This window comes from Eublepharis macularius, chromosome 2, assembly GCF_028583425.1.
Source record: "Eublepharis macularius isolate TG4126 chromosome 2, MPM_Emac_v1.0, whole genome shotgun sequence".
Classification (NCBI taxonomy): domain Eukaryota; kingdom Metazoa; phylum Chordata; class Lepidosauria; order Squamata; family Eublepharidae; genus Eublepharis; species Eublepharis macularius.
This window is the reverse complement of record NC_072791.1, coordinates 225246966-225270145: the sequence shown is the minus strand read 5'-3', so window position 1 is coordinate 225270145 and position 23180 is coordinate 225246966. Positions and strand designations below refer to the sequence as shown.

General features: G+C 45.0%; 1 protein-coding gene across 1 annotated transcript in view; it reads right to left on the bottom strand.

The window, feature by feature from the left end:
* COL5A2 (collagen type V alpha 2 chain) overlaps positions 1-23180 on the bottom strand; it is a 218960-nt gene that overhangs the window by 107532 nt on the left and 88248 nt on the right. Inside the window, exon 2 of the mRNA XM_054972743.1 lies at positions 3323-3550. Coding sequence (XP_054828718.1) covers positions 3323-3550 — 228 coding nt within the window. The remainder of the gene's footprint in view (positions 1-3322; positions 3551-23180) is intronic.

The following is a 23180-nucleotide window of genomic DNA, read 5'->3' as shown; positions in this document are numbered from 1 at the left end:
ATAGTGTTGAAGTCTATGGTCCCTAACTCATTAGCAAAACATCTGAGAGTCCCTCCCTACAATACAAAAGCCTTTTTGAATAATTTGGTTTTGCATCGTTTGTGGAAAGCCAGGAGAGTGGGGGCTCTTCTGACCTCCTCAGGCAGGCCGTTCCACAGGGTAGGGGCCACCACAGAGAAAGCCCGTCTACGGGCTGCTGTGTATTTCGCCCATGTGCAGGGTAGCACCTGCAGGAGACCCTGTTCAGATGAGCGAAGCTGCCGTGAAGGGACATAGGGAGAGAGGCGGTCCCACAGGTATGCTGGACCAAGGCCATGAAGAGCTTTGTATGTGATAACCTTGAATAACTGCTGGGGAAGAGGAACAAGGGAAATATCTATAATCATGGAGTCCATGGATTCCTAGATCCAGAGCAGAAACTTGGCATGGGATTGCACTGTAGGACAGCAAAGGCACACCTGCATATACTAGACAGGAGCAAGTAGCAGTTCACCACTGTACACTTTTATAGCTGCAAATGAGGCTAGATTAACAGTATATTACCACTTTCTTAACACCTGCAGGAAACTAAGTAATGGACCCACCATTTTTCAGCTTCCAGGGGTTTTGTGTAGTGGTTAGAGTGTTGGACTAAGATCTGGGAGAAACAGGTTCGAATCCCCACACTGCCCTGAAAGCTTGCTAAGTGACCTTGGGTCAGTCACCCTCTCTCAGACTAACCTAACTCACCGGGTTGTTGTTGTGAAGATGAAATGGAGAAGGAAATAAGGGCCGATTCCAGACGGCCCTCCCCATCCCGAAACGTCGCACGTCGTCCCACGTTGTTGCGCGGAAAATGTGAAATATCGCGTTTTCTCGTGCAAGTTTTGCGCGAGGTCGCGCAAAACTCGCGCGAGAAAACGCGGTATTTCGCGTTTTCCGCGCGACGACGTGCAACGTTTCGGGATGGGGAGGGCCGTCTGGAATTGGCCAAGATTGTAAGCCACTTTGGGGGCACGCTGGGGAAGAAAGTGGGTTATAAATGAAATAAATAAATAAGCCTCAGATTTGCAAAGTCATTCTTGCAGGGCATCAACTAGGGTCGGGTCATGTCAGAGTGAAGTCCAAAATGGCAGATTGATCACTGGGATCAACTGGGCTGAGAATATTAAGAAGACAAGAAGTTTTGACCTCATAGTACATACAATCTGAAACACACCAAAGTTTCTGAGGACTTCATTCCACCTTTGTGTTAAATCTAAACAAGAGTTGTATCCAACCAGCTTCTCTGCAGGTGAAAAAGTGAGGGCCCAATTTGATGACTCCAAAAGGCTGGGAATCAAGGGCTCTCCATATCGGATGGTTGGTGCAGTAAAGGGGGGATAAATAGCCTGAAAAGGCTGGCTCAGAAGAACCCTACATGAGATACAATAGTTAGAGTGAGGGGCTGGGTTTAGGGAGCCCTAGATTCAAATCCTCACTTTGCCATGAAGTTCACTGGGGTGATCTTGGGTCAAACGCTATTTTTCAATCTCACCTTCCACACAGGAGGTTGTGGAGGATAAAATGGGAGGGGAACAAGTACTTGGAGGAAGGGCAGGATTTCCAAAAAATATCTAATAAAATCTATTTTCAGTAAATCCAGCAAAAGATCTGAATGTCAGCTCAAACGACACAGTATTACTGTAACTGTTCATGTGATGCCGGAGCACCCACATCACATGAACTGTTCATATGGTGATGAAGCACATAGTATGCATCCTCATCATGCCTAGGGACATATGAAAATGTTTTTCAACAGGCAAGTATTCCAAGATCTTGGGAAGAGTTTATTCCCTGGTATATTTCTAGGTATGTTGTTCCTTCTTAGAAATTTGGGGTTGCCGTATGTTATCTCTTGCAATGGAATAGCGGGAGAAAAAAATGGTGGGGACAAAGCATAATGAAACACAACAACAGCATTTCTAGCTAAGAACTCACAAGCTTAGCATTTCTAGCTAAGAACCCATTTCTAGCTAAGAACCCACCACAACGCTCTAGGAATATTCCCAGTTTCTGTGTTTTTTACCATAGAGATTGAGGGAAATCCTAGAGCATCGCACAAGGTGGCAATGCCACTTCCAAGTTCCTAACTGGAAGCAAAGCTGTAGTGTCACACCACTATTGGAGCCAAGGCTGGCAATCCTAGCTCAGATTGTTTAACTGGAGAGAACGTAAAATATTTACCCTTTTCATATGCACACATGATACATAACCACATAAGCCTGCCATGGGCTTCATCTCATTTTCTCCCCACTTTTGGAGAAAAGATGATATGACTCATGCAACGGATGATCCAACCATCATCCAAGGAGCCTTCTTCCAACTTTAGTGATTGTGTTTGGAAGGTTCTTCTCTCTGGAGGGTTGGAAGAAGGCTTCCAAATCTGTGTTGTGGCATGGTAAGACACGGGCAGTAGTATATGTGAAAGGGATCTTGGGGTAAGAGTGGACTGTAAACTAAATATGAGCAGTCAGTGTGAAGCGGTGACAAAAAAGGCTAATTCAATCCTGGGTTGTATTAAAGGGGGCATAGCGTCGAAATCGCAGGAGGTCATAGCCCCTCTCTATACTGCCTTGGTCAGGCCGCACCTGGAGTATTGTGTGCAGTTCTGGAGGCCTCACTTCACAAAGGATGTGGACAAAATCGAGAGGGTGCAGAGGAGAGCGATGAGGATGATCAGGGGTCTGGAGACTGAGCCCTACGAGGAAAGGCTGAGGGCCTTGGGAATGTTTAGTTTGGAGAAGAGGAGGTTGAGGGGGGACAGGATTGCTCTCTTTAAGTATTTGAAAGGCTGTCATTTGGAGGAGGGCAAGGAGCTGTTCCAGTTGGCAGCAGAGGGTAGGACGCGAAGCAATGGGCGAAGCAATGGGCATGCACAAAGGTACCAGCTGGATATTAGGAAGAACTTTAATTTATGTGATTTTATAGTGACTTGTTTGCTGTATTAGATCTTTGTATGCCACTAAAGGTATTTGAATTGAATTGAGGAAGAACTTTTTCACGGTCAGAGTAGTTCAAAAGTGGAGCTCCCCTTCACTGACAGTTTTCAAGAAGAGGCTGGATGAATATTTGTCAGAGATGCTTTAGGCTGGTCCTGCACTGGGCAGGGGTTGGACTAGATGGTCCGTATGGCCCCTTCCAGCTCTGTGATTCTATCATTCTATGTCTACCTCAATATCAGTATATATGGTGTGTGTGACAGAGAGGGGTGTCATCACATTCTGACAGTTGCGTAAACCTGAGAGAGGCTGTTAGGGATTTATTTTAATCCTGCTTCAATAGTATTTTTATGCACTCTTACCAACGGTGCCTTCGAAACCATTTCGGGCTGTATTTGGGCACACAGCGCAGCACTCGCCGACGGGCACCTGGGGGCTTTCACATTCCAAAATCTCCAAACATTGGATTTCATCACACAGAGTGGCTCCATTGTCACAAACACAAATCTGGCACGGTGAAGGTTTCCATATGTCTCGGTTCAGATACACCTGACCGTTCTGAGTACAAGCAATCTCTTCAACATCAAGTTCTAGAAGAAGGAAAAGAAGAAGGAAAAAAGGACAGGTGAGAACCATGTGAATTCCTTCATATGACAGCACAGTGCATAGCTTATGTAACAATTCCCTTTAGGAGCCATTTATTTATTCACAGTGCTTGCATATCCCTTTTCACAAAGTGGCGTGCCCAAGAAATCTACAGCAAGTTCTAAAAAAATCTATTAATTAATTAAATTTTTATTCCACTCTCCCCACAAGTGGGCTCAAAGTGGATTACAACATTATAAAATATACAATAAAATATAGAATATAATTTAGCAGCATAATATAATCTATTCAAATCTATTTAAAGACAGATGTACTGTGTGCGCTACATTGCGCTGATCATGATGTTCTAACTGGTGCCATTGTTTTTATCTTTCTATACATTACCGTGTTGTACTCCACTCTGAGCCTGCTGTGCGGGGAGAATGGACTAAAAGTTCAATAATATAAACAAACAAATAAGATGTTGCTATTTTGGGAGGCTGGTTTAAAACAAGAGTAATAACAACAGAAAGACAACATGGTAGAGACAGCATATAATACAAAAGGACAACTGAATAATGACGGACATCACCCAAAAAAGAAATAGGAAACACAGCCTGGCAGTCTAGAATTGTAATAGAAAAGATCCTGATACTTGTGGGAAGCAGCCTAACCTCTGAAGCGGGGACAGGGGCTTGTTGTTTGGAGTTAAAGTTCTTGAGAAGGTTGGTGTGGGTTACAGTATATCACTGGTGTGCTATTCGGCAAGGCCTTTTCCCTAGAGTGATTCACAACTGATTTGGCACAATTTCAAAGACTCTGTTCAGCTCCGCGGATTGGAATCAGGGCAGCAACTGGGAAGGTTGACAGGACACCAAAATACCTGTAATGCTCCTCTCTGCATGGGTGCCCCAATGTACATTTCTCCAGCACATCACTGAACCATTGACTGTAACGTCACGTACTTCACAGAAATACCAACCCCTTTTAGCAATGCATGAAATGAGGAGGGCAGAAAGGGTTACATCAGTGCTTAGTTCTTGTGACCCCTTCTTAAAAACCAAGAGTAATGCCAATTGCCACTTTTGGGGTCAAGCAATTTTCTCTGAGCCAGTCTGGCTAGGGATCCTGGAGATGTTTTGCTATCTTCTGGGCATGGACCAGGGGCCACTGGGGGGCTTCGGGGCGGGGAGGTAGTTGTGAATTTCCTGCACTGTGCAGTTGGTTGGACTAGATGACCCTGGAGGTATCTTCTAACTCTATGATTCTATGAAATAAGTCTACAAAGAATGCCTGAGAGAGAATCCAGTCTATTAAACAGGATACATATCTGTCCTAACAGCTCATGAAAACAGTTTCCTGACTGCGTTGGTAGAATCCTTTAATGTGCAATGGATTCCATGACAAACCAGAGATCCCATGAGGCTAAATATGAGTCACAGAGATGTACGGTCATTTTCCTTCAAGTTCTTACCCTTGGGGAATGTAGGAACGCAATGCTCCCAAAACCACAATAAGCAGCTTTATTAGGTCCATTTGGGCACACACATCATTAAAGCTTTGTTCTTCAAAACCTATGCAATGCTTTTATTTTGGGTTTTTTTTTTTTTAGTATTTTGTGCTGGGACTCACATTGTTATGGGATGGGGAATTTTTTTCTCCAAATTCACTTTTTAAAATATAGCCCCTGATTCCTCTTATTCTTTTCTTTTGCTTTTAAAAGCAGGAGTTCTCTTTCATTTCTCGTCAAAGAAAAATCAAGGTGCCCTTTTGTAACTTTGCTTATTTTATGTTATACACCCCAGTTGGGGAGAGGGGTGCTCTAGCAGGTAGACAGGAAGGCTTGGGAAGACATGGGCCGTTTCCACACATCTTACCTGCCTGCAGAACATCGCGCGAAAGACCTGGGCCATTTCCAGATGGCTTACCTGCCTCCGGAAAGTCGCGCCATGTTGTGGGGAAAACGCGAAATACTGCGTTTTCTCGCGTGAGTTTTGCGCGATGTCACTTGCGCGAGAAAACACGATATTTCGTGTTTTCCCTGCAACATGACGCGACGTTCCGGAGGCAGGTAAGCCATCTGGAAATAGCCCTGAAAGACAGTGTCGTCTCGTGCGAAATCGTGCCAGGAGGACACTGTTATCCGAGAGTTTTGCACGATAAATATAAATAGATAAATAACAACAAATTCATATGCCTAATCATCAAATCAGTCCATTATACACTTCACAATAATAAATAGTAGTAAATATGAAGTCAAAGTCCACCTGGTGAAAAGTCAGCAAATTGGTAATTATCCGTTATTTTTCTCCAATATTTGTAGGTCTTGTTGTAAAATGAAAGTGATTTCCACAGTTCGCTGCAAAATAGAAGGGCACTGAAGCCGAATTTTGTATCACAAAGCCGACAGATTTTGCCAGCATGTTTTTTAACTTCCCGTTTCATAGCGAATCTTCTTCATAGGCTTTGATATTTAATTAAAGATTGCAGACCATACAATAGCTCGTCACGATGATTAGGCATATGAATTTATTGTTATTTATCTATTTATATTTATTTATTTATAGATTATTTATTGCACATTGGCAGCACTTTGCACTTTAAAATAATAAGAATAAAATAGAACAATAATAAGAGAAATTATAGACATAGAATTTTTCATTTTTCACCTCCGGGTGATTCTTTGCTGTTGTTTGCACCACCTGGAGGCTGGCAACTCTGCCTCCACTAATCCCCTAATCTCCTCACCAGAAAGAAAACACGAGGGGGTTTGCAGTGTTATTTGAACAGGAACCTCTCCTCTTTCTGGGAAGTTAAAGCAGAAAAGAGCCAAGATGGAAATAGTGGCAGGGTCTTCTGGCTCCTGCTTTCATCTCTCCTCACAGCGAGGGGGTTGCAGGGAAAGACACGCAAGGCCTCAGGTCCACTCCCTTCTCTTCCCAGAGAGATAGTAAGGCCTGAGCAAGCCCTTAGGCAGCTTTACCATTCCCTGGATTGAGCCCTATATCGAAAGGCAAGGAAGTTTAAAGATCATGAAACATGACACTGTGTCAGCTGACCTGCCGCTCATAACGCAAACCAGATGTCGCGCATGAGCATGCTGGAAGATTTAAACTTTTCATCCCAATTCGAGTAAAGTTATTCTGCCAATGTCAAAGCAAGGAGAAAGAAAACAGATGTGTTGTTAACTGTTGCCTACCGGCGCTCTCTTCTTCAGCTTCTGGGTTGATATTCTAGCCTGATTGTTTAGGGTTTGGGGCCGAAAATTACTTGATAAAACAAGGCTTTGGCTCCTGATGCAAAGTCTTTGGGGGAAACGTGGCCAGCGTGAAATGAAGACAGGGTCTGCTCTGTGGCATGCGGTCCACTCTCAAGAGTGTGAAAACTTCTCACAGTTCCCTCATGCGCCTGACATGGATCAGCAGCCTTCCTACCCAGATGTTCAGCATATGGATTCTGCCCAGCTTAATGCCTCATCTCCAGAAATGACCCAAGTTGCTCAGAAAAGAAGTAGAAAGCTCCTGAATTGACAAGGCTTTCAGGCCTGTCTTGAACTAAACCACAAAGTGACGGCATCTGTGGCACAGGACTAGGGTTGTCCCAAACTCCATCCTTCATAGGTACTGCCTCCCCCAATCCCCAGGAATTTTCAAAAGTGACATTGACAGCCCCGGCAGCACATGCCTTGGGGATCCTAGCTATTCAAGTCAGGCATACCGTACACACATGCACAAAATATTGGGAAGTGTGTGTCATTAGGGCCTGGCTTTGTGGAAATGTTTTTCCCCATTTCACATTCCAATACCATGGGAATACCATACTAAATAGTTTGGAAAGTATTGAGCAAAGTACTGGGCCTTAGTGGTCATTTTTGGCAAGACAGAAAATGACAAACAAGGTTTTAGCAGTTTCTGAAACATCAGTTTCCCCAGAATCTTATTTGTTTGGACTTACTTGCAATTGGGCTTGTCTTAGATTCTGACATCCCTGGACTGAATAGAGACAAAGGCTTCCCGTCTCATCACCAGTGCTAGTTTCTCCACACCCACTACCCCACTGCCCACCCAGCCTATGGATTCACACTTGCTACTGTCATACACCAGCTGTTATCATTTGGCTTCCATAATCACTCCACCCTCCAAGATATAAGGGCAGAGGGACTCACATTTTAGCTGTATCTGAAGAAGTGAGCTGTGGCTCTTGGAAGCTCATACTATACAATTTGAGTACAGTTCGTTTTATTGGTAATCTTCCTTTTTTGCTTTATAAATTGTAGGAACAACAGAGTCAAGAGCAGGACTTTTTTCTGGGAAAAGAGGTGGTGGAACTCAGTAGTGGAACTCAGAACCGCACAATGACGTCACTTTGGGTGGAACAAGGGGGGAGTTTTTAAACATTTAAATCGCCCTCGGTGAAAATGGTCACATGGCCGGTGGCCCCGCCCCCTGATCTCCAGACAGAGGAGAGTTGAGATTGCCCTCTGGAGGTCAATCTCAACTCCCCTCTGTCTGGAGATCAGGGGGCGGGGCCACCGGCCATGTTACCATTTTCAAGAGGTGCTGGAACTCCGTTCCACCGTGTTCCTGCTGAAAAAAAGCCCTGGTCAAGAGATAGGCAAGCAAAATGTCCTGATCTTTCACAGTTACATTATTCTAGCAACTGGGACATATATAAGGAATAAAAACATGTTTTAAAAAATCAGACATTTGAATGGAGACAGCAGGAAGAGTGACCTCATTATTTCTCTTGTACGAGGCTGTTACGATTGGCAAAAATTTGAAAGCAACATACTAGTATTTCTGATTTCACAATAAGTGAGCTCAGACTCTGGGAATCACTTGCGGATGCCGTGACAGGGCATGGCAAGTTAATGATTCAACTTGCGACCAGTAGGTGGCAGACAAAGCCAGCTCATAGCTGGCTATTCTCTTTACCCAGCTAACAAAGCAGCCCCCAGAATCTCATTTGTTTGGACTTATTTGGGATTGGGTTTGTCTTGGATTCCGATATCCTGCCAAAGGAATTTCTCTGAGTAAATTTCATCTCAGCACTGCAAAGGAAAATAAGTACTGTGCCTGTGGTTTTAAAACAGACATTGCAGCAGCATCTTATGCTTGCTCCAGCGAATGAAGTTGACATTTGAAAACTCACATTCACTCCCTCAGAACCTACCCACTGCTTTTTTACCACAATGACTAAATCACAGCTTATGAAAACTGCTGTGCATATGAGGAATGGAGGACAGAGGAGAACAGTATTCTCAGCCCTTATTTTCTTTTTGAGAACGTTCCCCGTTAGGAAGGTATTCCAATAATAATGTCATTCGAAGTTTCTCAGCGGCCGTGCTGTTTCTTTTGTTTAGAACCGTGATCGCTAACAAAAATTCAGTTTTGTGTATGTGTGAAATTTCAAACGCACAATACAGTGGGGTTTGGGGGGGGGGGAGTGCGCTGGTAAAGCAGCCGATATCTTTTTTTTACAGTACTATTAAAAACAGAAGTCAATGGGCTTGCAATGGTGTAGTCTTTGACCCAGACAGAAAATGCCTCTGATAAGGGCCTAAATAAATTTGGATAGTTACAGCATATGAAATTTCTCCACATGAAGCGACCCTTGTCCCATACCCCTAGTTCCTCAGACTCACCCTGAAATTTCGCAAGAAAATTCTTCTTTGTGGCCAGAGAGAATCTTTGAGTGCAGTGCTAGGAAACACACACACACACACACACACACACCGCACCCTTGTACTTATCAGCCCCCTTGTTTGAACTAAAGGCCCCTGACAGCTTCTCATGCCAAAAAAAAAAAATTCAGATTACTGAACTGTGACTCCCGAAGGCATGAGATCACAGGCAGGGGAAATGTCTCCCTTTCACCTCAGTTGCTCAACAGATTTGCAACGTGAGGAAAAGGGAACTCCCTTGACGCAGGCAAGATACCCAGCGGAATGGGCATTTCACAATATCCCTTTCCTTTGAAGACCACTCTTTGAAGGATTTAAGGATTTTAAAAAAAAAAAGGGAAAATGGAACAGGCTGATCCAGGGCTTTTTTTCAGCTGGAACGCGGTGGAACGGAGTTCCGGCACCGCTTGAAAATGGTCACATGGCCGGTGGCCCCGCCCCCTGATCTCCAGACAGAGGGGAGTTGAGATTGCCCTCCGCGCCATGCGCGGAGGGCAATCTAAACTCCCCTCTGTCTGGAGATCAGGGGGCGGGGCCACCGGCCATGTGACCATTTTCGCCGAGGGCGATCTAAACGTTAAAAAACTCCCCCCTTGTTCCAGCTGACCCAAAGTGACGTCATTGTGCAGTCCTGAGTTCCACCACGTCTTTTCCCAGAAAAAAAGCCCTGGGCTGATCAAAGGACAAGAATTTCACCCTCTTGCTGTGCCATGGTTTACCAAATTGCCCCAGGCCGGCCACAAAGCAAGTAAGATGCAGAAGACGAGCCACTTAGAGGCCTCCTTGAACTCATTAGGGGAAGGGGGCTGATCGAAGCTGAGCGCAACCATTTTCAGAGCAATCCTAAGCAGAGTTACATGCTTCCAAGTCCACTGGCTTCAATGGACTGAGGGGGGTGTAATTTTGCTTAGGACCGCGCTGTTTGAGTAATTTTTAAGGCGTGAAAAGAGAGGGGAAAGCACAGATGTTGAGGAGGAACGATGTTCAATTTCTCCTCCTGGCTGTTACAATTGGCAAACATTTGGAAGCAACATACTAATATTTCTGATTTCGCAATAAGTGAGCTCAGACTCTGGGAATCACTTTACTTGACAATCCCCTTCTCAACTTTGTGCAAAATGGATCCGTGCTTTGTTTTCATGCCGTTTTCTGTTGCCTGGCACCACATTACCCCACCCCCAGGAAATGCCATTTCTGCACAATGCACTATACTTTATGGATAAACGGTGTTCATTCTATAGAACTATAATTGCATCCATATGGGATATATATGAGGTTGGTGCCCCCAGGCAAGGACTACACAACACACCACCATTGGATGGAAACAGGCCACAAATTTACTGACCACAGTCATCAGAGCATTGGCATGGCATAAGGACAATGGAGCCGCTGCATTGAACAGTCTTCCACCGCTCAGCGGCATGCATTCCCCAGCCCGCCTATTGGGTACCATGCGATGGCAGGAGGTGTAGCACCCATCCAGGCATGACCCTGGTAGTCCCCAGGCATGGACTCCTGGGTTTCCCCTAGACCCTTAAGGGGGCCCTGATAAAAAGGGGGGAGCCACCCGGCCATCACAACTCACCCCAGTGGCCCAAAACCTCCCCACCAAATTGTGAGCAGGATCCCTGGCAGCAGCTGGCGCCTAGGAAGGGGCAGAGGGAAAAACATGTCCACATCTGATACTGCCCAGAAATGGTGCCACGAGGGGCAGGTGGCATGATGCCAAGACCCTTCTGCACTCCTCTTTCTGTTCTCCGGCAGTCTCTGCTTCCGCCACTGCCGGGTGGCTTGCCCTTTGCCCCAGCCTTGCCTCTCAGCTGCAATGTAGCCTGCCAGTAATTCTGCAAGCCTCCTTATATCATAAGTGCTATAATACAGTGCACATTAAACTGCACAATGTGCACACAGTGCAAATGGCTTTACAACAGCAGCTGCAAAAAGTGAAAGACCGAAACAACGGACAAAAGCAGAAATGAATCTTTAAAAAATGGGACGACACTGGCTGATCTCTAAAATGGGCCCAGATAAAGAAAAAGTAAGTGAGAGAGACAAAGAGATCCTAAAAACAAGCCAGTTTGGTGTAGTGGTTAAGAGCAGTGGGGCTCTAATCTGGAGAACTGGGTTTGATTCCCCACTCCTCTGCTTGAAGCCAGCTGGGTGACCTTGGGTCAGCTGCAGCTCTCTCAGAGCTCTCTCAGCCGCACTCACCTCACAGGAGGATTGTTGTGAGGATAATAACAACACACTTTGTAAACTACTCTTAGTGGGCATTGAGTTGTTCTGAAAGGCAGTATATACACTGAATGTTTATATTATTATATGAAGTAGGAACAAATGAAAAGGAGTTCTTGTGTAGCAAATTTTGGTTCAAAAATGAGTCCCAGTCTGAGCAGCTGGGTTCAGCCTCCCCCATAAAGTTGCTGTTAGGAATAAAATGAGGTAAAGAGATGCTGGAGTACTTAGGACAGGGCAAGGAAAAAGCTTGAAATGTTTTTTTAGAGTCTATTACTAATCAAGCATATTTTAAAGAAACGAATGTCTTCCATTTCTATAAGCACTTCTCTGCCTTTAATATATTCCACCTTTCCCCCTCTCTGAGGTTCAAGTGAAGAGCACCAAAGTAATCTTTGATTATCAAACCAGAAAGGCAGAAATAAATCAATGTGAAAGCTGCTGTTTGAGAGCAAATACTGTGCAGCTGTGCCCTCAATAGGCAAGAGAAAATAGGCCCTGGTATGCAAAAGAGACACCCCACATACTACCTTCTCACTCTCAGCAGTACAGTTATTCCCCCAAGGCACGCCCAGTGTAGAATGCAAGGGTGAAGAGAACTGACAATTCACAAAGAAGGATGTACGGAGATTAGGCACAATTCCCTCCCAATTAGGCACTTGTAGACTCTGTTGATTTCAGGAGCAGAGACTCAAACATATTCCACAACTGCTAGCATTCAAATTTCTCTCAGCCTCCTTAGTGTCAGTTTCTCAACAAATGTTCATAAAATAAACATTCATAAAATGTTCATCTGAAGCTATTAGAACAAAAGATAAACGTTTTCAGTCTTGTCAAATACTCTATGGTTTACCATAGAGTTTCTGAAAATTCCTAGAACTACCCCATGTCACATCCAGGTTTTCCCCAGAAGTGACATAGTAGCTCAGATGACAATACAGCTGTCCCATATCCCCTCCTCCAACCCTTCTACCAGTTGCCAGACACAGCCTGGCTACTCTATTCAATTTAAAATTCTTATTTGCATTCTTATTTTCCTATCAACTGTGAAAAGAGTTTTTGGTCATTGTCCAGTTGGGAACAATCTGCTAAGCATTTGCTCCTCCCTCTCACCCCTTCAAAAAGCCCAAAGACTGCTAGAGGCATGAGACTGGCTCTTGGCCTGCCTGTGGCTTGATTGTGAACTGTGTTAGGCAAAAATGGAGCATTGCACCATGACATCTTCTTTGTTAGGGCATGGTTATCAAGACTCACGGCTGCCCAGACTGCCAGACCACCAGCAAGAGACAACCAACATCTGGACATCCAAATCATCATTCTCATGAGGAGGGAGCTGAAAGATCACTCAAACATCTGGGAGAGACGTTGGTGAGCGATTGGTATCTTGCCCTTCCCTCCTTACGTATGTGTGTATTTTTAATACGTGCTTTCTATTTTATTACAGAATTGTTCTGAACTATATCATTTCCCACTTTGGATTCATTACAGTTTTTCGCTTACAACACATCCTCCTCTATTATCATAAATAAAATGCATGGCAGCGAGGGGAGGGGGCATTGGGTGAAATGGCCTAGCTGCATCTTGGGCAAGTGGAAAGCTTCTAGGATTCAATAACCCTACGCTCACTTTTGGTATAATAACAACAATAAGAACAGTGTACGATGTTTTTGTGACCAGTGTGAAGGTTGATTTTTTTTTTCATAGAATTTTTTTTTTTATTGCAATTAAACTATTACAACGTACTAACATACACATATAACTATAACTGAAATAGTAACCAGTACAAAACTTTTGTAATACAGGAGGTAGTTGTGAAGGTTGATTTTTTTAAAAGTCATTTTTTAAAAATTGTATATGGAATTATAGAATCATAGGGTTGGAAGGGATCTCCAAGGTCATCTAGTCCAACCCGCTGAAGGAAATTAACAACTACTACTCCCCCGCCCCCCCCACACACACCCAGTGACCCTTGCTCCATGCCCAGAAGGTGGTAAAACACCGCCAGGATCCCTAGCCAAACTGGCCTGGGGAAAATTGCTTCCTGACCCCAAAGTGGCGATCGGCCTTACCCTGGGCATGTAAGAAGGGGCCATGAGAATTAAGCACTGATGTACCCTTCCTGCCCAGGTTCACAGAATCAGCCTTGCTGTCATATGGCCATCTAAGCCTCTGCTTAAAAACCTCCAAAGAAGGAAAGCCCACCACCTCCCGAGAAGGAGAGGCCACTACCATCATGCGCCATCATGCACTTTCAGAGGTAACTGGAGGTTTAAAAACAGAATCCTATGGGACCCTATTTTCTCAAGAAAGCATTGACGTGTAACAAGTTAAAGTTTTGACCGAGATCATTTTTATCCTACCCCCCCACTGCATTTTCTAAAAATAAGGCCTCTTAATTGGAAAGTTCTGCTCCTTTAAGAGAAGAAGGCTTCGATTCACACTCAGACCGACTCCGCTGAAGAGCCAATTGCAGCACTGCTTTTGCTCTGGCTAGAAAGCCACGTGAAGAAATTTCTGGCCGCACACAGCAAAAGTATTTGTCTAATGCAATGCTGGGCCTGTGGGAAATTAAAAAAGAAAGGCCTGCACGAAAACCAGCAACAGGGCCAACAAGTCAAATTCAGCCTCCTTTTTTACTATTCACTCAATTCAGAGGACGCATGTTTAGACTGTATGCTGGCCCAGAGCTGGATTTTGATCTCGAAAATGGGATCAAGGCGAAAAACTCAAGAGAGCTGTAAAAGAAGAATGTTACTGGGTACTAAACGTTCGTACAGGCCAGGCTGGCAGATAAAAATTTAAAAACTAGAAAGGGTATTTTTGAGTGTAAACGGTCAGAAAGTGTACACAGAGACTGCTGTATTACCCATAAGCTTTCACCAGCCGGAGTCATCAGACGCAGGTCTGTTTAATGTCCCCCTTTCGCTTTGGGTTCTCAGATTAGTGTACTCCCTCAGGTCCTCGTCCTGAGGTCCACCCAGCACAGACAAGCTGACTCAAAACAACAGCCATTTATTTACAAAAAGACAACTCCAACAACCAACAACTTCAGCTAACATACAGAACTGGAAAACGGAAACAAGAGCTCCACCCAAAAGAACCAAACTAAATGAAACAGATATTAGGGGAGGAGCAGACTGTTCTATTACATACATACATACATATATACAATAAATATACCACAGTCAGGTCCCCCAGGCATGAAAGCAGGAGACAGGGGTGAGGGCCCGATTTGGAGATTTATCTTACTAAATTGGAGGTTGATTATTGCTAAATCAGCCCCACACATGACCTGTCGCTTCCATATCACACCGGGAATGACGTCTTTCCTGGAACAACATGAAAGTGCTCCAGAGAATGTGGGAGCACACAGTGCACTGTGGAGTCCCCATGGCCTGTTTCTGGCCCCCCCCCCCCGGTGAGAGATGATGGTGGCAGAAGCCAGCAGCAGGGGATTGTCATGTCTGAGCCCCATCCTTGCCAATTTTAATGATCCTTTTGTTCTGAACCAATGTATCCTGCTGTAACTCGATGTCATTTTACCAATGCCATAACTATTTCTTTCACAGGCTTTTGCAGGTGTTTATCTAATGAACTGCAACAGCTTCCAGTGTTTCTGACCTTGTATGCTACGCCCTCTCAGACTTTGCTATGTCTTGTTTTCTAGTGACTCAACTTGATATTACAAATATGTGAAACGTTCTCACACAAGAAGAGCGCCAAAAGCTTGTTTATGATTGGGAGGGGGGAAAAGAGCAGACTTGAATGCTAAAAGAGAAGTCTCTCACACGTGATGTCATTCCTGTCAACTTTTACTCTTGCTGCTTAGATGCTTACCTTGCTTCTGAGTAGTCCTATGGACATATATATGGAAAAGATCTGATTTCTGAATAAAAGCCATTTAACCAAGAGCCTGTGTCTTGCTGCAATGGTCCAGGGATCTGTCTGCTGTATCCTGTCATCCATAGCCTGACAGGGATCCCCCACCTCCACTGGGGGAATGGAAACCCTAACAGATCTACTCATAGATGAATCCCTGAGAGACCCACGTTCAAATCTCCATTTGGCTATGGAAGCAGACTAAATGATCTTAAGCCACTCTTAGCCCAATCTACCTCACAGGGTGGTTGTAAGGATAAAATATAGGAGAACAATGTAAGCTGCTTTGGGTCCCCAATGGAGAGAAAGGTGGAGTATGAGCTCAGTAGGGGGTCTGGGGTAAACCACTCCTCTCATCTCCCCAGTGGGTACTAATCTGTCTAGAAAATCAGTATATAAGCACACTTGCCTTTGTTGTTGTTGATGCTGATGGATTTTTTTCCCCTCAGTGGGGCTTACTCCCATGAAAGTGTTTTTAAAGTTGCACTATAGTCTCTGACATAATAGGCATGCATTAGATTCTTCAGCAGCATAAAACAGGCAGGGAAGAAATACTCATTCTTTGAGATCACAGGCTGAATCCACACCAGGATTCTGAATCGCGCTAGAAAGACGCTACACTTCCGGGTGTTTAGCGAACATTTAGCGCAACGCTAGGACGCTCCGCGGGTGTGTGGATTCAGCCACAATGTTCTATTAAAGGAGGTGATCCCTCCAAATAAGAAAAACCTGGGAACCCTTCACTCAAATGGTAGCTTCAGGTTAACATATCTGTACATACTCATTGCTGTGGAGTTGGACTTTCGTTAAGACTACACATTAGTGGTTGTATTTATCTATTACTTGGCATCGTACAGAAATTACTCATGAAACAATAATGAATAGCACTTGACTGGAAAATGTTATCACTGTCCTCGACAGAGCATTTTTGTGGCCTGTGAGCACTGTTAAAATCCTCCAGGGCCGATTCCAGATGACTAACCTTAAGTCGCTTCATGCCGCCCTCTTCCGGATCGCGACGGGGAAAATGCGAAATATTGCGTTTCCTCGCGCGAGTTTTGCGCGACGACGCGCAAAACTCGCGCGAGGAAACGCGATATTTCGCATTTTCCCCGTCGCGATCCGGAAGAGGGCGGCATGAAGCGACTTAAGGTTAATCATCTGGAATCGGCCCTGATCCTCAAACTGAGCAAGTTTTAATCCTCACAGCGGCAGATAGCTTTGATCACAGGAGAAAAGAAAGTTCTGAAGGCTCCCCTCTCACAAACCCAGAGGCCTTAAAACAGAGCCCCCCAACTTTGTTGAGCTGATGGGCAATTCTGGAATGCTGAGAAAGCATAGGCCTGCTGTATGGGGGGCTATGGGGAATGGGGCCAATCACAAAATGGCTGTGAGGCAAATCACAAAATGGCTGCCATGGGGAGCAGAGCCATTCAGTTTCCAACGCAAGGCCATAAGGAGAGATTGCCAAGCCGAGAGAGACTGGGGAATCTGTGTCTAGCACCCTATCATGCCTCAGGTGGGGGGTGAGCCACCGTATGCTGCCACCACTCTGGGATTTAGGGTCCCTTGGGATGGCCCAGAGTACCCCCCCCCCAACCCTTCTGACCTCCGTAGCTTGGCCAATAAACAGGCGTGAGGACCCAGCTGAGTAACAACTAACAAAAGGGTTTATTTACAAGGAGGTCAGTTAATATCAAACAAGCAAGCAAGCAAGCAAGGTGCATTAGCAACAATAGATGGGTGAAAGCAGGACTCATTTCAAGGGGGAATGCGCAGGAATGCAGTTCCAGCAGTTCTCCAAAGAGATCACTTGTCAGGTGCCCCAGCCCACCTGACTTTCAGCCATTTGGGGCCAATTCGGCCTGGATTGGGCCCCAAACAGCCTGGATTGGATCAGATCAGTGCTGGGTGCAGCAACCCTCATCTGCCCAGCACTGACCCGATCTGGGCCATTTCGGCCCCAAACCAGGCCCCAAATGGCCACTTCCAGTCATTTAGGGCCCCTTTTTGCCATTTTGAGCCCAATTTCAGCCCTGAATGGCCGGGATTGGGTCCAAAACAGCCAGGATAGGTGATGTTAGGGGGTGTGGCATATGCAAATCAATGATGCTAATAACACTTCTGGCAATGTCAAGGGGCACGGCATATGCTAATGAGTTATGCTGATGAGTTCCTCCAGCTCTTTTTCTACAAAATGACCCCTGGGTGAAAGTAAAACAAACAAAAGGCCCGAGCGCAACTGAACTCCCTGTCCCTCTGTCTGCCAGGCCTGCCTCCTCACCCTCCCTGGATGAGGGCCTCTCCCCCTAGCAGGAACCTCCTCTGGCCTGCTCCCTGGGAGGAGGAAGAACAAAGGCTTTTTTCCTTCCCATGCTTATATAGCACCAGCCCCCTGTGTTCTGATTGGCCAAAAAGGGTGCCAAAACTGCCTAGGGGCTCCTGGGAATTGTAGGCAGGCCTACTCCCACTGCTAACAGGCTTCTGAGGCCTTGCTAGGCCTTGCTGGCACAGCCAGATCATGATGACACACCCCAAAAAGGGTTCCTGGCTGTAACTGCCTGAGATGACAATGTTTTATTAGTCAGACAGCTTGTAGAGAATATGCTTGCCAACTCCAGCTTGGAAAATTCCTAGAGATGGAGCCTGGGAAGGTGAGATTTAGGGAGGGACCTCAGCATGGCATAATTCCATACAGCCAACCCTCCAGATCGGCTATTTGATCAGGTGAACTGATCTCTGTAATCTGGATATCAGTTGTAATTCCAAGAGAATTCCAGGCCTCATCTGGAGGTTGGCATAGGTTTGCCAGTCTCCAGGTAGTGGCTGGAGATCTCCCGGAATCACAACTGGTCTCCAGGCCACAGAGATCAATTCACCTGGAGAAAATGGCTACTTTGGGGGGTGAACTCTATGGAATTATGCCATGCCAAGGTCCTTTCCCTCCCCAAAACCCACTTTCTCCAGATTTCACCCCCCAGATCTCCAGGAATTTCCCAACTTGGAGCTGGTAACCCTAGGTTGGCAACACTAGTAGGGAACACTCCAAAGCTCCTTGTTTATTTCACATCAATTCAAGAACGTTTAGGCTTTATTATCAAGACTCAAGAAGCAAATGGATGCTAAGAAATACATTGGAGGGTGCCACGTCGGGGACTGCCACCTTAAATGCTCAACTCTGTGTGGGATTGTGTCCACTCTGTGGTTTCAAGGCTGCAGCAGATTTACAAGGAAGCAAGTCTCAGTAAACTTAGTGGGACTTGCATGTAAGTAATGAAGTCCATGCCTGCAAATATTCCACTGATTAAAATAGAGAATTATTATTTATTTATAATATCCCTATTGTTAGAATATTTACTGTCTCCACTTACAGTTGCCAGGTCCCATTACCCTCCCAGCAGGAGAGGGGAAGACCTGGCTCTTACCTTCTTGTCATCTGTATTCTTCATTCATGCACATTGTGCACGCGTGGTCCCATGGCTGCACAGTGATGTCACTTCTGGAGAGGTGCAGGGGGTGCGCCTGCTTCACAGCGGGCCTATTTGGGCCTCAAACGGGCCCAATTCGGCATGTTTGGGGCTCAAATCAGCCCATGGTGAAGAGCAAGATGGCTCCAGGGGCAGCGCAATATATCAGTGACGTCATCGTGCTACCCCGGGAATGCGCCTTCCTCCCCCACTGGCTAGATAAGTGGACACGGGGTGGAGGGTGAAAGCAGGGGATCCCACGCCACCACTGGGGGAATGAGATCTCTAGGGTCAGGTGGAACATATGCAAATTTAGGGCTGTGCTTAGGGGTGCCAGACCCCCGGTGGGGGCAGGGGATCCCCTGCCCTCACCCCCACACCCCGCCCCCACTTACCTGGCCAGTGGGGGCACCCTCTGTGCACGCTCCCCTGCGGAGCTGCACGCTCCCGCGGATTGGGCCCGTTTTGGTGCAGATTGGGCCTGTTTTGGGACGTTGTGGCGCACAGGAGCGCTCGTTCTCCGCAGCGCCTCAAAACGGGCCCGATCCACGGGCGCGTTTTGGGCCGCTGTGGAGTGCAGGAGCGTTCCTGCACTCCACAGCAGCCCCCAACACGAGCCCCTGTGGAGTGTGGGTGCATTGTGTGCGCGCGCAGCACAAAGCACGCAGAACAAAGCGTGCACGCACCCCCCGGCAGGACAGAGGTAAGAGCCAGGCCCCGATCCCCTGCTGGGAGCTTGAGGGGGCCTTGCAACCCTAGCTGTGCTACACAGCACATTCCCTGTAAACCGAATTTCCATAGTTCTGCCCTCTGCTTTTCGTATTTTTCAAAAACCCTTTTTCATTGAAAGCCAAGTCGAGCAGGGATAGCAGTATAATTAGGTCTGGCAAATCCCCACCTCACCATTGCTGAATCTCTCCTAGGAACCAGAGGACAGAGCGGTTCCACCTGCCTGCCCGCCAAGAAGAGGTAAAAAGCGCCATTTTGGAAGTCCATCGGGCTTCTTCAAAATATGCAACGAAGCGTCAGTTGCCTCGCGAGATCATCATCGATTTTTCATCTAAGAGGATCCGAGACACTATCCTATACAACTCATACAATGCGGATCTGGACTTTCTGGGTAATAAAGTTAAGATACTGAAGGACGTTCCATTTTTAGTTCGGAAAAGAAGATTTAAGTATAAAAAGTTTGCAGCTCTTCTGAGGGAATGTGGAATAAAGTATAAATGGCTATTTCCAGAAGGTATCTGGTTAAGTTACAAAGATCAAGCTTACAAGATAACATCAGAAGATCAACTAAGGGATTTTGAGGACAAAAATCAAGAATTTCAGCAAGACACCAAGCAAGAAGAAAAGGATTTGAAGTCTGAAGGGGGGGGAGGGAACTAGCACTGCGGTTGCAGTTGCTCAGAGAGAACTGCGTCCGAGGCCCGGGGGGGGGGGGGGAGGAAGAATTAATTTGGATTGTAATCTGTATTTTGCAAGGTCAACCACTCCATCAATATCTTACAAAGTTTTAATTTTTTAATAATGGCAGTATGAAGGGAAAGCATTATTTGTAGTGTAGTATTGTTATATGTTGTTGTTTTTTCTCTCCTTCCCCTGCCCCCTTCTTTCCCTCTGTATTGTTAGTTAATGTAGGTAATAAAAATTTTTTAAAAAATTCAAAAAAAAAAAAGAGATCAGTTTCCCTGGAGAAAATAGCTTTGGTGGGTGGACTCTATGGCATTATATACTACTGACATCCCTTCCCAGCCTGAATTCTGCCCTCTCCAGGTTGCACCCCCAAACTCTCGAGGAATTTCCTAACCTGGAGCTGGCAACCCTAACAAGTGTATATTTCTGGAGGGATGCACTCTTAAGGAGATAAGTCAATAACACCTAACTATGTTCTATATTTGAGTCATTTACATATACATATTTTAAAATTAACTTGTATTATCCACTAAATTCTCAGTGGAACAGTAGAACTTTTTAAAATTCAGGGGGAAATTTTCAAAGGAAGCCAGGCCTTTAATATGTCCACATGGGTGGTGGCACATGGGTGGGTGGTCTCTGCCTGCTCCTGGCTGCCAGTGGCCCACCGGGCCCTTCCCTAGTATGTTTTCCCCATCTGATCCTGTGCCCTAACAAGGTCATCAAGAGCGTCACTTGCGGAGGTTCTCCTTGTTTGGGAGGTGCACTAATTCTCAGTGCTCATTTTCAGTGGCTGCCTTAAAATTTTGGAACAGTCTCTGGATATGGAACATAAAGTTCCAACTCACTCTCTCTTCCATAAAAGGTAAAAAGTGGGATTATTTTGATGCACTGTAGGCAGAAGTAACTAATGAGTATCTTTGATTGGCAGCTGGTGGGGATGTATGTTGCGGGAGTTCCAGTTGTAACTTGAAGAATACCATTTTATGCGTTTCAATTATATTTTTTATTGTGCATGTTCATATTTTTGTAAGCCACCATGGGTATTGTACAAAGGTGGGGTACACATATTGTAAATAAATAAATAAGTTACAGAGCTAGTCTGCTCCTAATCGTTTGACTTTCAGTAGGATCTGTGGCCCAGGATGCCATTTTGGGGGTAATTTGTGGAGGGAAAAAGGCTTCGTTGCCCTGAAAGGCAACAAAATCTTTGCTGTAATAAAAATGAGGAAGTAATAAAACCAGTTTGAAATTCAGCTGGAGCAATAAAACCAAGAACATTATTTTTCTTTTTTTTAAAATGAAAGACTTGTGTCACCTTGCCCCCAAATCATTTTATAACCTTAGAACTTGTGCGTACCAGTTAGCAATGCATTCCTTTTAGGATTACCATTTCTAGGACACAGGAAATTAAAGATTTTACTCAAGGCTAGAGGGCCCATATTATGTACATGTGGCTCTTTGCTTTGGGATCAAATATTATGAATTTCTGTACTACTTCAAGCAGAGAGTTGACATGAAACAGCTTTATCTGAATTACCATTCAGGAAAGGATGCCCACTTGAAAACAAATCAGCCGTCGCCACCTCCAGCTACAATGTGTTTTGCGATTCTTCTGCCAACTGTATCCTCTCCATTAAAGGCAACGTTTCGCCTGCAAGTAGCACTTGATATGGACTTTAATCCTTTTGAAAACAAGGGGACTGGTTTCTTATGGGAAGTGTCAGCCATTGTGTCTCTAGTCTTCCCTACATGTTAACTACTGGAGGTCTTTCTACTCTGGTTGATGTTTATTTTTCTTAAAAGCTGCAAGAAATATACGCTTTATTCTAGCTGAACATTTTCTGTTATGTTATCTGTTTATGCAGTTAAGATAGCTTCAGTGAAAGAAAGCTCTTCTTGATTAGTTCCACAATGGACTCTTCCATTTTGAGGCCTTCAGAGATTCTGATCATTTAATAGAATTCTTCTATTGTCATGCTTCTTGTGCAGCTTTCAAAGCTGTAGTTTTATTTCAAATAATCCGATGACCCAATAGTCTTAGACAAAATAAATCACTAATACTGCTTTCTGATTCCACCCTCATACTGAAGCCACTGCAGCCAAAAATGTCGCCACCGCCAGCATTACATCACAATTTATTTGATTTTTATTTGATTTTTATACCACTTCTCTTCGATTAAGAGCTCAAAGCAGTTTACAACAATTTCCTCAGAGTCTTTCTACACGAGACATCTTACACGAGGATGCTCAAGTGTAGGGCGATGCATTGTTAGCTAGGAAGCCTAGTTTAAAAAGACAGAGCCAGAGATCATTCCTCAAAGGTTTTGTTAATTTCATCTTCACCTCCCTGAAGGGGAGGTGAAATTGACAGAGCCTTTTGGGAGCAAAGATGAAATTAACAAACCCTCTGCGGAATGATCTCTGCTGGCTCTGTCTTTTTAAACTATGCTTCCCAGCTAACGTTGTGTTTCACTACACTGGAGTCTTGTGTAGAGAGACTCTCAGTTAAAAGCTATACAAAACTTAATACATACAATAATATCACAATGAAACATCAAGCACTAGTATAAATAAATAAAACTGCTCTAGTCGCAACCTCAGACTATTAAACTCTGCAGATAACATAAAATTGCTGGTGGATATAATATGCAACAATCAGGTCTGCCTCACAATAGAATACTAAATGCCAAATGCATATCGGAATACTTCTTCCTTGCAGAATTTCTGAAACATCAATAGGTCCTGCTGGGCAGACGAGTTCATAATGGGAGAGGTGGGCATGAAAATATGGGGGTCCAGACTGTAATATCAGTACCAGCTAGCAAAAAAAGCCAGGGAAGTAGAGGAAGCAACAGGAGCAATCATTGGCTGAATCCACAGATCTCTCAAAGAGGCCAGCAGCACACAATCAAAGAAGATATGAGCCAACGTTGCAACTGCATCCGATCCACA